Raw genomic sequence first — 12897 nt, forward strand, 5'->3', positions numbered from 1 at the left:
TATTAGCTGTTAGCTTTTGTTTCCTCATCACAACTGTTCAAAGCCATCCTAGCCACCCAACAGGGGCAAGAGAAACCTAGGCAACAGGCCTGGCTAGGCCCTGTCCAGGGTCCTGACGCCGCACCAGGGCTCCAGGCCGCTAGGCCTCCCAGAGCCCTTTCACCCACCCCACCAGACAGCAAACAAAGACCTTCAAGCTCAGAGCCTCAGGGCAGCCTTCTAACTCCCATCAGTTAGCTGGAAGGGGAAACAACAAAGGGAACGCTCATCCACCCTGCCTTCACTACACCCCGAGCCCCAACCTCCCATTTCAGACTGCCAGGGTCACCTTCTCTACTGTGACCCTGATAGTCTCAAACAAAAACATGCCAGCAAAAGGATAATCTGGATATAATTTCCAAACATGCATCTTGAGAGGTTAGAGTTGGGGTATAATTTGGGGGGATGGCAATTTTGTCTCATCAGTGGGGTAATACCCAGGAATTGTTTAGGAGCAAGACAGATCCTCTAGGTATCCTTTTCTCCCTCCACTACACTCTCTACCTGTCAAAGTAGTTTTCATTTTGAAAATCACTAAGACATCAATGTTCTAAAAACAAAGCCTCTCCTCTCCGCAGTGGGTTGAACCGCGGAGGCTTGCTGGGTGCCTGGTCTTGCGGCCTGCAGGGGGCATGCACAGCTACTGGGGAAGATGAGTCCACAAGGAGGGCATCAGTGAGGGCAAGAGTTTAGCTTCCCGTGGTGCTCTGAGTGCTTGAAGATAAAGAAAGATGCAGCCTGGGCTTTGAGTCGCTTTGCTGCTACAACACAACTGTGCTATTGTTGGCACAGACCGTCCCAAGTGCCAGCTGCAAAACAGCGACGGCAGGACTGGGTCTCTACTGACCCCGATCGCCCTCTGGGTGCTTCCAAAGGGCCTGGGGCTGCACCCGCTGGCAGGAGAGCCAACCACCCTCGGGACAGGCCGCAGGGTTTATTGTCTCAGGCAGCCGTGCTCGATGTTCTGACACCAGGTCACCACAAAATAACCATCAGGCCTCCTCAAGCCACAGCAGCAGGTCTCCTCCACTCTAGTCAAACTCTCCGCTCCAACCTTCACCACATGCACACTTCTTAACTCCATGTGCCCCTTCCTCTCCTCCCTGGGGTTTGTGCTCCCCAGTGGGGACCGCAAGAGAGAACTATTGCTCCACACCCTCCAGGGGTCAGACATGGGCTGTGAGAAAGGCCCACGCAGAGCTTTCTGGCGCTTGTCCCCAAGAGCCAGACCTATTCGGCTGGCGTGTGTGTGTGTCTGTGTGTGTGTGTGTGTGGGCGGGGGTCCCTAGCCAACTCTCCGGGAGCACGGGCGACCCTTAGGCCTGAGTTGGTGAGGGGACTCTGGAACTCCTCGGCCTCCGCCTGACGACTGGCTGGCCCCCAGGCCACGCTGGGAGGACTCTACCATAAAGCTTCGGAGGTGGCTCTCCTCCGGGGCAGCCAGCCCCCATCGCCCCCAGGCTGCTAGGCGGACGCTGTCAGCAGAGCCCCGCGGGCCCTTTGTTCGGGCCGCAGCCGGCTGAGAGCAGCTGCACTGCCCAAGAACCGCCCCGCAGAGACGCCGGGCGTGGCGGGGAACCAGTCCACTTGGCACCTTCTCCTCCGACTCTTGGGCCCAGGAACCCTTCCAGTTCCTGCATCCCACACGCCCAGTTGTGGCTTTTCTCCCGGCCCAGAGTCTTCGAGGATTGGAGAAGCGGAGTTCCCAGGGCCCAGCATCGAACTCCTTCTGCTTGGCTCCCATGGCCCAGAGAAGTGAGGGGACAGTTGAAATGTCACCCGTTGGTATAAATATTAACAAAAAGCAAATGGACTTGCGCGGGAGCCAGTTAGTTATCAATCAACCAGGCAGCAAGGCCACTTATGGCAAACATGGCCCATGTTGGTCCGGGCGAGACTTTCTCATGGCCACCTCCTGGTCAGACTGCCCCTCCTCCCCACGCTCCCCGGTCCCCGGGTGGTCCTGGGGCAAATCCCGTCCAGGAAACAGGCGCAGTCCCGGGTGCTGGAGACCCGTCTGGCTCCCTGGCGCCGCCGTTGGGAGGTTTTTTCGCCTCCAGGTACCGCAGGGTCGAAGCGGCGCAGCACCCACCCCTGCCCGACCCCGGGCCTCGCCTGCTGGGTCTTTGCAGCACCCGCTGGTGGGTGTGCAGTGGCAGCCTCTTCCTGCGCTGGCAGCTCCCCTACTGAGGCCAGAGCCTTCTGGAATCTTTAATTGGAAGCTAATCTCCCAGCGTCTTAATAGGCGCCCACGTCAGAGGCGGGGCACCCACCCACCCGCCCAGCCCACCCTCCCCACCTGGGATGAGACGCAGCGTGAGCCTGGTTGCGCTGCACTTTAATGGGGAAGCAGCAAGTGTTACATTGAGGGAACATATATTGATTTTTAAAAGGTAGTTAATTTGGTGAGAATTTCCGCCTGTCTCCCGTCGTCCGCCAGCCGATGTAATTTCGTGGAGAGAAAGCGCCTCTCCAAACAGGCTGCCGCGGGCGGGCGGAGGGTTTTGACCCTCCACACCAGGCTGTACGGAACCTGGGGTACCAGGAGGGGCATGAAGAAGCCACCCTCCCGCTACCCAGCGAAGGAGCCGACCGCGATGGGCCTTGCTTCGCATGGGGTAGAAACGAGTTTGAGGGGTCTTTGAGTGCAACGGCGAGCAAGAGCTGCAAGTGGCACCTCCCTCCGTGCACGGGAGCTGGCAGTGGAGAGGAGGGAGCAATGTCTCACAGCTGCGTCCAACATGCCCTGCAATCCGTTTTTAGTCACCTGCAGTCAGGGCCTACCAGAAGTCATTTGAATGGTTCAGGAAACGGCCTCGCTTCCCCCCCCCCCTAAATTAAAATGTTAACGGGACGTCTCGTTGTTCTTCGGCGACTTAATAACAAGTCTTGGCTCTTGCTGCGTAATGGGATTGATCCCGTCTGGCTCCGCACGCGCGCTCATCCCAGCCCGCCCCACCCCTTTAATGAAGTTAAAGAAAGGAAAATGGGAGAGACGACTCCGCATCCGGGTCTTAGGATAAAGAGTTCGCTGGGGGTTTGGCGCCAAACTCACGTCCCGCCAGAGTCACCGATTTTCCTTTTTTTTTTCCTAGGAAAAGGCCACGCGCCTCTGTCCAAAGGCTGGGCATGACTCTCTACGCGCTGCTGGGTGCCAGGCAGCGGCCCCTTCGATAACCTCCTGGGTCCCGTAAGCCCGGGCGGGTACGCCCACCGCACTTCCCGTGTGCAGGTAGCAGTACTAGGGCTGCCCATGCGAGGAGGTGAGAGGGCGCTCGTACAGGGCAGGGCGCTAAGGCGGGTTTCCAGGGCTCCGGGGTCGTCCCTGAACCTAATTTATCAGTGTCTTTCGAGGGAACGATAGGAGGCAGTGGGGGAGGAGAGTCATTTAAGTCCTGAGCAAGCGCCTTCAGGAGGTGGGGGGTTTGGAACGAGCTTCCCTGGGGACGGGGTGGGGGGAACGGCTCTCCATTTGCATCCCCTCCCTCCATTCCCCCCAGCCCCACTAACCTGCTTGTGTGTGCACTGCCTCGGTAAAAAGTCCTGAAGCCGGGCTCGAGGCTGGCGTGTGCGTGTGAAAAGGCACTGACTACCTTGGACGCCGGCATAGGCGTATCAGTCAGGGAGAGGAATAGCCTTTTCGGCCGTCCCTTCCAGAACTTCGGCTGCCCTCGGGTCTCGGTCTACCCATGGGATGGGGGCGATCTGGTGGCTACACACAAGCTAGAGAGTGGAATTGCGGGGGCCCCAGAGGGTACCCGGTCAACCTCCCCCCTCCCGTCCCCTTACCCCAGCCTCTCCTGGCTTCTGGGCTCAGGCTGCAAGAGTCCTCGTGGGGACTTTGGAGCCAACGAGCGCGGGGTTGGACTGAAAAACCTGGCGGGGCAGAGGCTCAGACGGTGCGGAGCTCCAGCAGGGAGGCCACAAGAACCCAGACCCCAGGACTGCTTTGGGTCGCATCCGGCTGGAGTCGCAGGCTCGCGGGGACGCCGGCACCCGCTTCCCTCTAGCTTCTCATTGGCCCGCACGATGTGGGGGAGGGGGCCCTGGCCTCTTGCTTTGATTTTAGACTGTGAAACGGCTCAGTGCCCCCGGCTCTGCGCGGATTGACTGTCTCTCGTTCTCCAGGGACGAATTAATGGAGAACGATCAGTTAATTAACAAACCCTCATTCCGGCTTTTACCTTTTTCTTCGCCAGGACTCAGGCTAGGGCGCCGGGTTGAGATTGGGTGGGGGAGTGGCAGCATGTACCCCAGGAGTCAATCAACACAGCCCGGGTCTCATCAAACCGAGTCCAACCTCGGCTGCCCTTAGCTCTACCTCTCCGCTTGTCCTCCGCCCTAGGGGGTCGCTGAATCTGCTTGAAATCCCCCGTGTGATTCAGGCTGGGGTCAGTTGTCCCCTCCGCCGGTCGGCCGGCCAGAGCCTTCCCCTTACCTTGGCTTGGAGAGGCTGGGGGAACTGGGCGCTGTGTCTATGCAGCGCCGCCAAGACCTTCCCGCTCAACTCGCAAACACCAGGCCCTCGGGGTTTTGGGCCCGGAGACCTCTGCTCGAAGACTTGGTTTTTTCCCTCACACTCCCACCCACTGCATGGGGATTCAGACGAAAATTCATGCAGAGGAATAAAACAAAATGCGAAGTCCTAAGCGAGTCGGCAGCGAAATCGGTCTCTGGGCTAAGCTAGAAGCTCCCTTGTTGCTCGGCTGCCCTCACCTGGACCTTGGCACGATCTGCCTCCCTCTCTACAGCCGGTCACAAGCGCAGAGTGCGTGCTAAACCTTACGGAGCGTCTGCGCCACACACCCACCGCCGCGCGGCTTCGGAACCTTTGCTGGAATTCCCAGAGTGCGCTCCCCACCCTCCAGCCCCCCACCCCGCCCCGCGCCACTAAAGTGAGCGCGGGAGGGGGGGTCACCGCAGCGAGTTCAGCCAAACATTGGCGGGCAGCTCCCGCACGCTCCAGCACAGCGCCCGGGTATGTGCCAGGGATACTGGTTGGCAGCACCTGCGCGCAGTTCCACGCACGCGTCGCCTCTCTCGCCCCCCAAACCTGGAGTGCCAAACCCAGCAGCGACGCACAGACCGTATCCAGCCAGGTGCTGGGATTTCCTTCCTCCTACGGTCGTGCGAGCTTCCTGCGCTGTCTCCCAGCACAAATGCTCCTCTGCAATCACCCAGGCCGCACTGCTCAGTTCCCGGAGCCTTCCACAGCCCAATGCACTGAGTCCTGCAAGAGGCTGTCTGCTCCCGGGAGCCACGCTCTGGCTCTTCCAGGCCTAGGGACTCCCCTCTCGGTGGAAGGAGGACGGGATGGAGCGCGCACAGATCTCTCTCCTTCCCTGCCTCCTTGGGTCCCTTCAGCTTCCCCAATACCTTATCTCCCCGCGCGCCCAGCTCCTTGGCCCGCTCACCTGCTAAGCGGAGCGCAGACATGCGCTGGAACTCCGGCTCCTGCAGCCACTTCCACATCCTCCGGAAGGTCTCCCGGCCGGATTTGAGTTTGCTCCAGGGTTTGGGGTTGCGCAGCAGGTCCGAGAGGGTCCCTTGGGAGCGACAGAGCACCCTTTGCGCGAAGATGGCCTGTGGTATGCTGTAGCGCTTAAGCTCGGTGGTGATACGCTGCGCCACCTCTTTGGTATTGATCTCTTCCATCTGCCCTGAATTACTTCCATTGCTGACCTGCGCACCGGTTACCGAAGGGTTGGGCTCCCGGGCCGTGCCCAGGAGTTGCCCGTGGCCCTGGGCGTTCAGGTGGGCGTGTGGGTGGTGTGGAGGAAGGCCGTTGATGGGAACCATGCCGGCCGAGGTGGGCGTGAGGTGCTGCTCCCCGTGACGGCCGAGCATGGCCGGGTGGTGGGCTTCGAAGCCATTGGGGGTGAGCATCTTGTCGGTGGGCATGGCGGCGCCCGGGTGGGCATAGTGGGGGAGCCCTTGCTGGGAGTTGTGGATGCCGCCCAGACCGGAGCCGGAGAGGGGAGAGAGGCTCTGACCCATGCCGGCCACGTCCTTGTGATAGGGGGTATAGAGGTTATTCATGGAAGCCAGCCCGCGCTCGTCCCGCATGAGCGTGAAGCTACCGCTCACGTTGCCTGCCAGGCGCTGGTGGTGGTGCGGGTGGTGGTGGTGGTGGTGGTGGTGGTGATGGTGGGGGAACTTGTCCGAAACGGTGGAGATGGGCGGCAGCGGCTGCAGAGGGGTTAAGGTGGTGTAGGTGGTGGGCATGCTCATACCTGGGGGAGTCTCGCAGGCCATGGTCATGGTGGGGTGCAGGGGGCCGGCCAGGCTGTGCTCGGGGGCCCGGTGGTGGTGGTGGTAATCGCCGCTGCCGCCGCCGCCGTCCAGCAAGGACGCCATGCCCATCGAGCGCGGGTGCGCGGGGGGCAGGTGGCTGCCGCGGTGCGCCACGGAGCTTCGCGCGTGGGGGCTACCGCCCAGCAAATCGGCAGGGGCAGGCACCGGCTCATGGCTCACCCCGTGCAGCTCCCCGATCGCCTCCATGGTCAGCTGCGCGTTCATGGTGATCTGGGCGAGCGGGCGGCGGACACAACATCGATGAGGCCGAGCAGAGGCGGCGAAGGGCGCATGCAGTCCGGTCTTCACATCGGCTGCTGGCGACTGCTGCTTTCCTTCCTTCCTTCCTCTCACTGTGGGGCTCTGTCTCCCTCTCAGTGTGTCTCGCCTTCCCTCTTGCCCCCACCTTCCCCTCTGCGTCCTCAGCTTTTTTTTTTTTTTTTAAATATTAATTTCCAAAAAGGATCCGCGCCGTTGGGCGAGCGCAGTTCCCCCAGCCCGCCCGCCCCCGGCCCCCTCACGTCCCTCTCCTTCTTAGAATTGTGAGGCCCCCGGCTCCCCTGACGCACCCCTTGCGCCTTCCGCGGCTGCTGCCTGCCCGCGCCGCTGGCCAGCTCCAGCCATGTCTCGGTTACTGTTGCAGACTCTGTGGCCGCTGTTCCGCCGCCGCCGCCGCGGCCCGCCCTCACGCCCGCCGGGCGCAGCGCGCAGGCGCGCGGATCAGCCCCGCCCCCTCAGTCCCCGCGCGCGCGACCCGTGACGTCCCCGTACAAATGAAGGAGGGGGTCCCAGCGCCGCTCGTAAGGCGCTGGGCGGCGGGGGAGTGGTACGCACGTGCGAGTGTGTAACGTAGAGTGCGATCTGGGGCTGCTACCGCAACCCTGGGAAACTTGGGCCCCTCTCGGCTCCCTGGCTCGGGTGGGCTCTCTTCCCAGCCCCCGGCCGCACTTGCTGGGCTCGCCTCCCGGGTGGCGCAGTATGCCTAGAGAGCCATCGCCCCTCTCTCCAGTTGCTGCCTCCCGGTGCAGGTTTCCCGGGGAGCCTCAGCTGGTGTCATCACTCCTTCCACCCTGGCTTGTTTCCCGGGAGGGCCTCTGGGAGTCCACGCTCTCCCCATCTTCAGGTGCTTGGCCTTTTGAGGGGGAGGGGAGCAAATATTTTAAAGGCCTTGGTCAACCTGGAGGCTGTTGACCCGACAACCACTGTCCTCCCTGATAATTCTCTGCCCACCCTGACTCTTCCATGCTCTGCGAAGAGGTGAGCGTAGTGCCAAGAGTCCCAGCCCCGGCCATACCTCGCTGTCCTCCTCCGCCTGCGTCCTTCTCCGGCTCAGCTGATAATTAAGGCGGCGCGCCGCTTCGTGAATGACTTGGCGTGTGTGTGTGTGTTTTGTGAGTGCCCTGGTGGGTTCCTTTGTTAACTCGTGGGTTCTGGTGGGGCCGCCGAGGCTCGGGCTGTTCCTGCGGTTTCTTCATGGCCCTCCTGGTAAAACACCAAGAGGCCGCTGCTTGCGGGAAGGACTGACGCCGGCAGGGTGGACCAGGCGCGCCGGTCTCTTCTTAGCCCGTAGGGACGCCCTCTTACCGGCGTCCCTGCGAGAAGCCTCCAGATTTGAAAATCAATTCAGCTTCGGGCGTAATTGTTCGCTTCCCACAATCACGGTCCAATCCGGAATCGAACCTGGTCCTTGGGCCTGGTGGGGACGCGTGGGGAGGTCCCCAGTGTGGGAAGTATACCCGGCCGCCACATGCCGCGGCTTTCTTTCATTTACAAAAGAAAGGGAAAAAAAAACCGTAACAAAAGGCAGAGCGTGTCCGCTTAGGTGCTTTCATCCCTCAGAGAAAGGACAGATGTGCCCATTGTCCAGCCCTTGGCAGTTATGACCCGGTCAGCGCCGAGCCTCAGCCCCGGGCGAGTGGTGGTCACAATGGGGGACAGCTTCTCAGAACCTGGGTATATGGGTTCGGATATGGAACAAAGTGTGTGTGGCCAAACTCAGACTGTATGTTCCTTTCCTGGGGCACCAGGTCGGAGCCCACCACCGGTGTCTCTGCTGGGAATGTTCCCAGACCCTAGGAGAGGTCAGGGTGGTGGAATGGTAGTAGTAGTGGTGGCTGAGTCCCTTAGGCAAAAGCTTGGACCAGTCTATCCTTGGGGGAAACTTCTCACCAGCTAAGGCATGAGCAGGCCAATCTCTGCCCAGGTCCCTACCACCGCCTGGGTAACATCAAGATCAAGGTAGGTCAAGGCCAGTGGGTTACTCTACCTGCCTTCCTTGAAAGTGGTCATGTCCTGAGATCGGTTAACCTGGTTGGTTTCATCACCACGGACACTCCTGTTTTGCCCAAACAATGCCTATGGAGGTCCTGGAGATGGGGGTCGACTTAGCATCAGCTTGCACAGCACAATGAATATTTAGGAATTTAAAACCTCCAGAGAGTAAAAGGTCTTTGGGAAAAATACAGTGACAAAAAGGAACTCAGAAAACATAAAGTTACTCTTGTATCTACATCTCTCTAGTCATACATACATATATGCAAGCTTAAAACATATTTTCTGCCTAGTGGATCACAATATGTTGGTGGGAAGCTGAATTCTTGGCTCCTTATTGTTTCTGTTCTCATTTCTTACAACATAGAGCATGTAGCTCTTATATGAGACCAAACAATGGGTTAACGTAGAAGGCAGACTTTGAGCTAAACCGTTTGCCCCCCCATATTTTAATCCCCCTGAAGTGATCGATTTGCCCTTATGACAACTCTCTTTCCCAAAGGCAGTTTGTTAAAAGAAAGAAGTAAATACCACCAAATGCACAAATTGTTCATGGTTTTCTCTTTGTGTAACTAATTAGGGACTTGATCCTGGAAACGCTCCTTCATGTGAGGCTCTCGGCTGAGCCCCTGGAGTCTACCTGAAGAGGGCTGGGATCAGGTGAGCTTAACTCCCTCTGCCCCCCCGGCCCCACCCCCCATGAAAAGGGGGCCTAGTTCAGTGCTGGTCCCTAAAGGAGGAGCCAAAGTAAAAATCTGGATAAGTATTGTATATGGTGGACTAATGTGAGTGCAGAACTTGCTTGGGGAGTTTGCAAATCTCCCTAATCTTTCTTGGCTGTTCATTCCTTTTATTTAACCTTTGTTTTCTTGTAGTTGACTGAATTGCAGTAATTTCTCAGAAACATTTTATTCTTACTCAATGTCTTGTAAAACTTTCCTATTACTAAGAATGTATGATGGGTGGGATGGATGCTCTTAGGCCTAGTTAGGGTGAATGCACATGTATGCGTGTGTGTGTGTGTGTGGGGGGGGGGGGAAGGACAGGAGGGCTGGGATAGCTTTTTGTCATTTTGTCCCTCTCTTCCCTTCCTCCTTCCACTGCCCAGCATAACGTCAGGTGCACTATGGAGGATTAAAGAGGCCAAGGAGGGGTCTCTTGAAATTACTCAGTGGGTCTAGTGTATGTGATTACAGGATACTGTACAGTTCTTTATCACAGCCAAGAAGCTTGAGGGGAGGGCTCATTGTCAGCTGGTTAGATTTTGAGTAGCTACAGGGAACTTAAAGAAAAAAATAATGTCAGTCACTACCCCATTTCATACATGTATATATTTAAGAAAAAGGGAAATAAGACTATGGACTGGATGCTTGTGGTTGGCAATGTTTTCAGTGTGGAAACAAAGATTTTAGACTGCTTATTTTGTAGATGTTGGGGTGCTGCTGGTGGTGGTCAGGCAGGTGCAATCCTTCCTATGCTGGGTGGGCTAGAGCTTGCCAGGTGACCCCACTAGGCTTAGAAAAGAGAATGAGAATAAGGTCTTTCCTCCAAATGCTGGCCACACAAGGTTCTTTGAGAACCTTCCATCAGTTTCAGAGTTACTGCTTTAGTGCTCTTTGTGAGTAACAGAGATGTAACATATGGCCCAGTCCCAGTGTTCAGGACCGTTCCAAAATACTGTTTCTAGCCTCTCTGAGCCATTAAATGTTAACTTCCCATTTGTTGACCGCACAAACAGCAAATCTGGGTGTCAGGGAAGATTCCCTCACCCAGGGCTCCACGGAGAGTCTGACTCCTTGGCCAGGGCCTCAGAATGTAACTCACCAGCATTTCTGTATCCTGTAGCAAGTCTAGAATTAAATTCTTGGTGAGGAACCATTTCTTTGGTGTCTGGCACAGTAGGGCACTTGATAACTGTGGGTGAAGGATTTTGGTCCTGGGTGCTTCTGGCCAGGTTCTCCTGTCTTCTTCCCACCTCTGCAGATTTTTTTTCCCCCCCAGAAAATTGCTATTGGCTTACAATGGAACGCCAAAAAATTCACAGCAGGGTGGCCTGATGATTCATTATTGACAACCGTTAAAAAAAATCAGTCAATGGCTTCTCTCCACTTTATGGGGGCCAAGGAAGCGGTAATCAATTATTCTAGCCCTCTTCATCAAACTTTGACCTTCATAGACTTTTTATTCATCTGTTCGGTTTCCTTTTTCCCTTTTTAATGTAAATTACAGTGTTTGCTCATAACAATATATTTTTTTATTCTGTGTTTTGCACTCTCCTTTGTTCCATCTCCTAACCGCACCCTCCACACCCCAGAGAAGACGCTCTGGTGAAGAGCTCTTTGACAGCTGGTGCCAACCCTAGCGGACTCCAGGTTCTAGGAGGTGCACAGAGCGGTCGGGGCAGCGCTTCTAGGACCTCAGACCCCTCTGGGAGCATCTCCGGTTACTTCCATTCTTGGGGCATCCGATAAGCTAGAGGTGGCTTCTCTTGCGCTTAGATTCATTCCAACGGTCGCCCACTTCGGCGAGGGCTTTTCAAGGTCTCCAGCTGAGAGCGCTTGAAGGGATAAGGGGTGTCCTGATGCCGTGGGGCTTCGGGTGGGGTCCAAGGCTCCCAGGTGGGACACGCTGGCTTCAGGACCCCGCTGCGGACGCAGCCAGCTAGATGCCGGGGCAGGTGACCTTCTCTGGCCAACCCTTCAGTGGATTTTCTTTCTTGGTCTTATCTTTGTACTGTTGAAGTATATTACAAAGGAGACCTATCCGGGCTGCGGGGTGGGGTAGGGGCAAAGAATTTACCAGATTTGGGGCGGTGGTTAATGCTCTTGCAGTGCCTCCCTTCTGGGGCTCTACTCTGGGTTAGCCGCGCGCCGCCGAGGTAGAGAATGCCAGGGCTGGAGGCTGGGGAGGCCAGAGGCAAGGGAGAGGGGGGTCCTTTCTCTGGAGCAGATCAAAGCGACCCAAAGTGTGGACAACTCAGAGCAAAAGGGGCGGGCAGAAGGCACAGTCGGCTCACGAAGGTCCCCAGGTGCAGCAAGCTCCGGACCCGGAGGACAGGAAGGGCGGAGGTAGTGGGGTGCTGGCCAGCCGGGAGCCTGAGGCGGAAGGGGCGTGAACCCGCGCCGATAGCCCCGGGCCGATTGCGGCCTCTGCGGCCTGGCGCGCGGCGCGTTGGCCGATCTTTTCCGCAGCCTCGCAGGATAACGCCGACCCGGGCCCGAGAGCAGCTGCCCTTGGGAAGGAAAACTCTTTAAACAAATCATTTTGGTGTCTAATCAATTAGTGTTTGCGAAGTCAAGTACCATAGATTTAACAGAATAATCGTTACGGCCCTTGTCTTTATTTGACCCGCAGACACCTAGAAGATTTAAAAATGAAACGCCGGTGTTCTGGGCTCCCCATCCCTTGCTCGTGCCTCCCTCCCGGGCTGCGCCGGGCCTTGTGTTTTCTCCAGGCCGAGCCTCCTTTTTCCCTCCCAACCTTCGTCTCTCCTTTCCCCTTCACACTTTCCACACGTTTCCTTCTTTTCTTGCCCATCCGGCCCTGTCCGCCTTGCATGTCTCGGCCTCCTCATCCCTTCACCCTCGTGGCTGGCAAGAGATGCAGCCTCTGGCTGTGGGACCCTCCGGCTCTGGGCGAGCGCCTGCCCGAGCGCCAATCCGGCGAAGGATTATGGAGTCGTCAGGCGCCCAGAAGTCTCTCCCCCACCCCCATCCCCGCCCTTTAACCCTGAAGTTCACCCTCTTGCCCCCTTCTGAACCGTCCAAAGCCCAAGGGATTCTGTGCAAGCCCTTCAGCGTCGGTGGAGCTCGGAAAAGACCTTCACCTTCATGCGGCGGGACCTTCGTGCGTGAAGGTATCTTGCCCCATAAATGCGGTGACCCAGGGCGCGGGAGGGGGGTTGGGAAGAAAAGCAGAGTGTGTGACCTTAGAACCCCTCTCCCCTAATGGCAGGGTGAGGCGACAAGGCCTGCGGGGGTGGGGGGCGGGGGCTGGGATTGGGTGAGGGGAAGACGACCCTGGGGACCGATATGGGGGGGGAGGGGCGTTGTCTCTGAGGCACGCTTCTCAGGGCCGGGCCAGCATCCAAGGTCCTGAGTCGGGGCCGGGAGGGTCTCCAGGCGTCTCTCTCCCCACCTCTTTTTTCCAGGCCTAACGGTGTAGATGCATGTTATGCATGAACTTGTGTAGGCTCAGGGGCTGTGCTCCCCTCCAGGCCTCAGGCCACCGACTGGCATGTGCGAGTCCCTACCCTTGGGGACTCTTGGTCGAGACCCAAGAGGGTAGATGGGA

At 57.8% G+C, this 12897-nt stretch overlaps 1 protein-coding gene and 1 long non-coding RNA gene across 2 annotated transcripts in view; one reads left to right on the forward strand and one right to left on the reverse strand.

The window, feature by feature from the left end:
* ONECUT1 (one cut homeobox 1) overlaps positions 1–6794 on the reverse strand; it is a 46523-nt gene extending 39729 nt beyond the window's left edge. The window contains exon 1 of the mRNA XM_082447369.1: positions 5454–6794. Within this exon, the coding sequence (XP_082303495.1) occupies positions 5454–6558 (1105 nt within the window). The 5' untranslated portion in view covers positions 6559–6794. The remainder of the gene's footprint in view (positions 1–5453) is intronic.
* The window catches only part of LOC309654339, a 1078238-nt gene that overhangs the window by 158948 nt on the left and 906393 nt on the right, over positions 1–12897 (forward strand). The window lies entirely within an intron of this gene.

This window comes from Balaenoptera physalus (assembly GCF_965194825.1).
Source record: "Balaenoptera physalus genome assembly, chromosome: 2".
In the NCBI taxonomy this organism is placed as follows: Eukaryota; Metazoa; Chordata; class Mammalia; order Artiodactyla; family Balaenopteridae; genus Balaenoptera; species Balaenoptera physalus.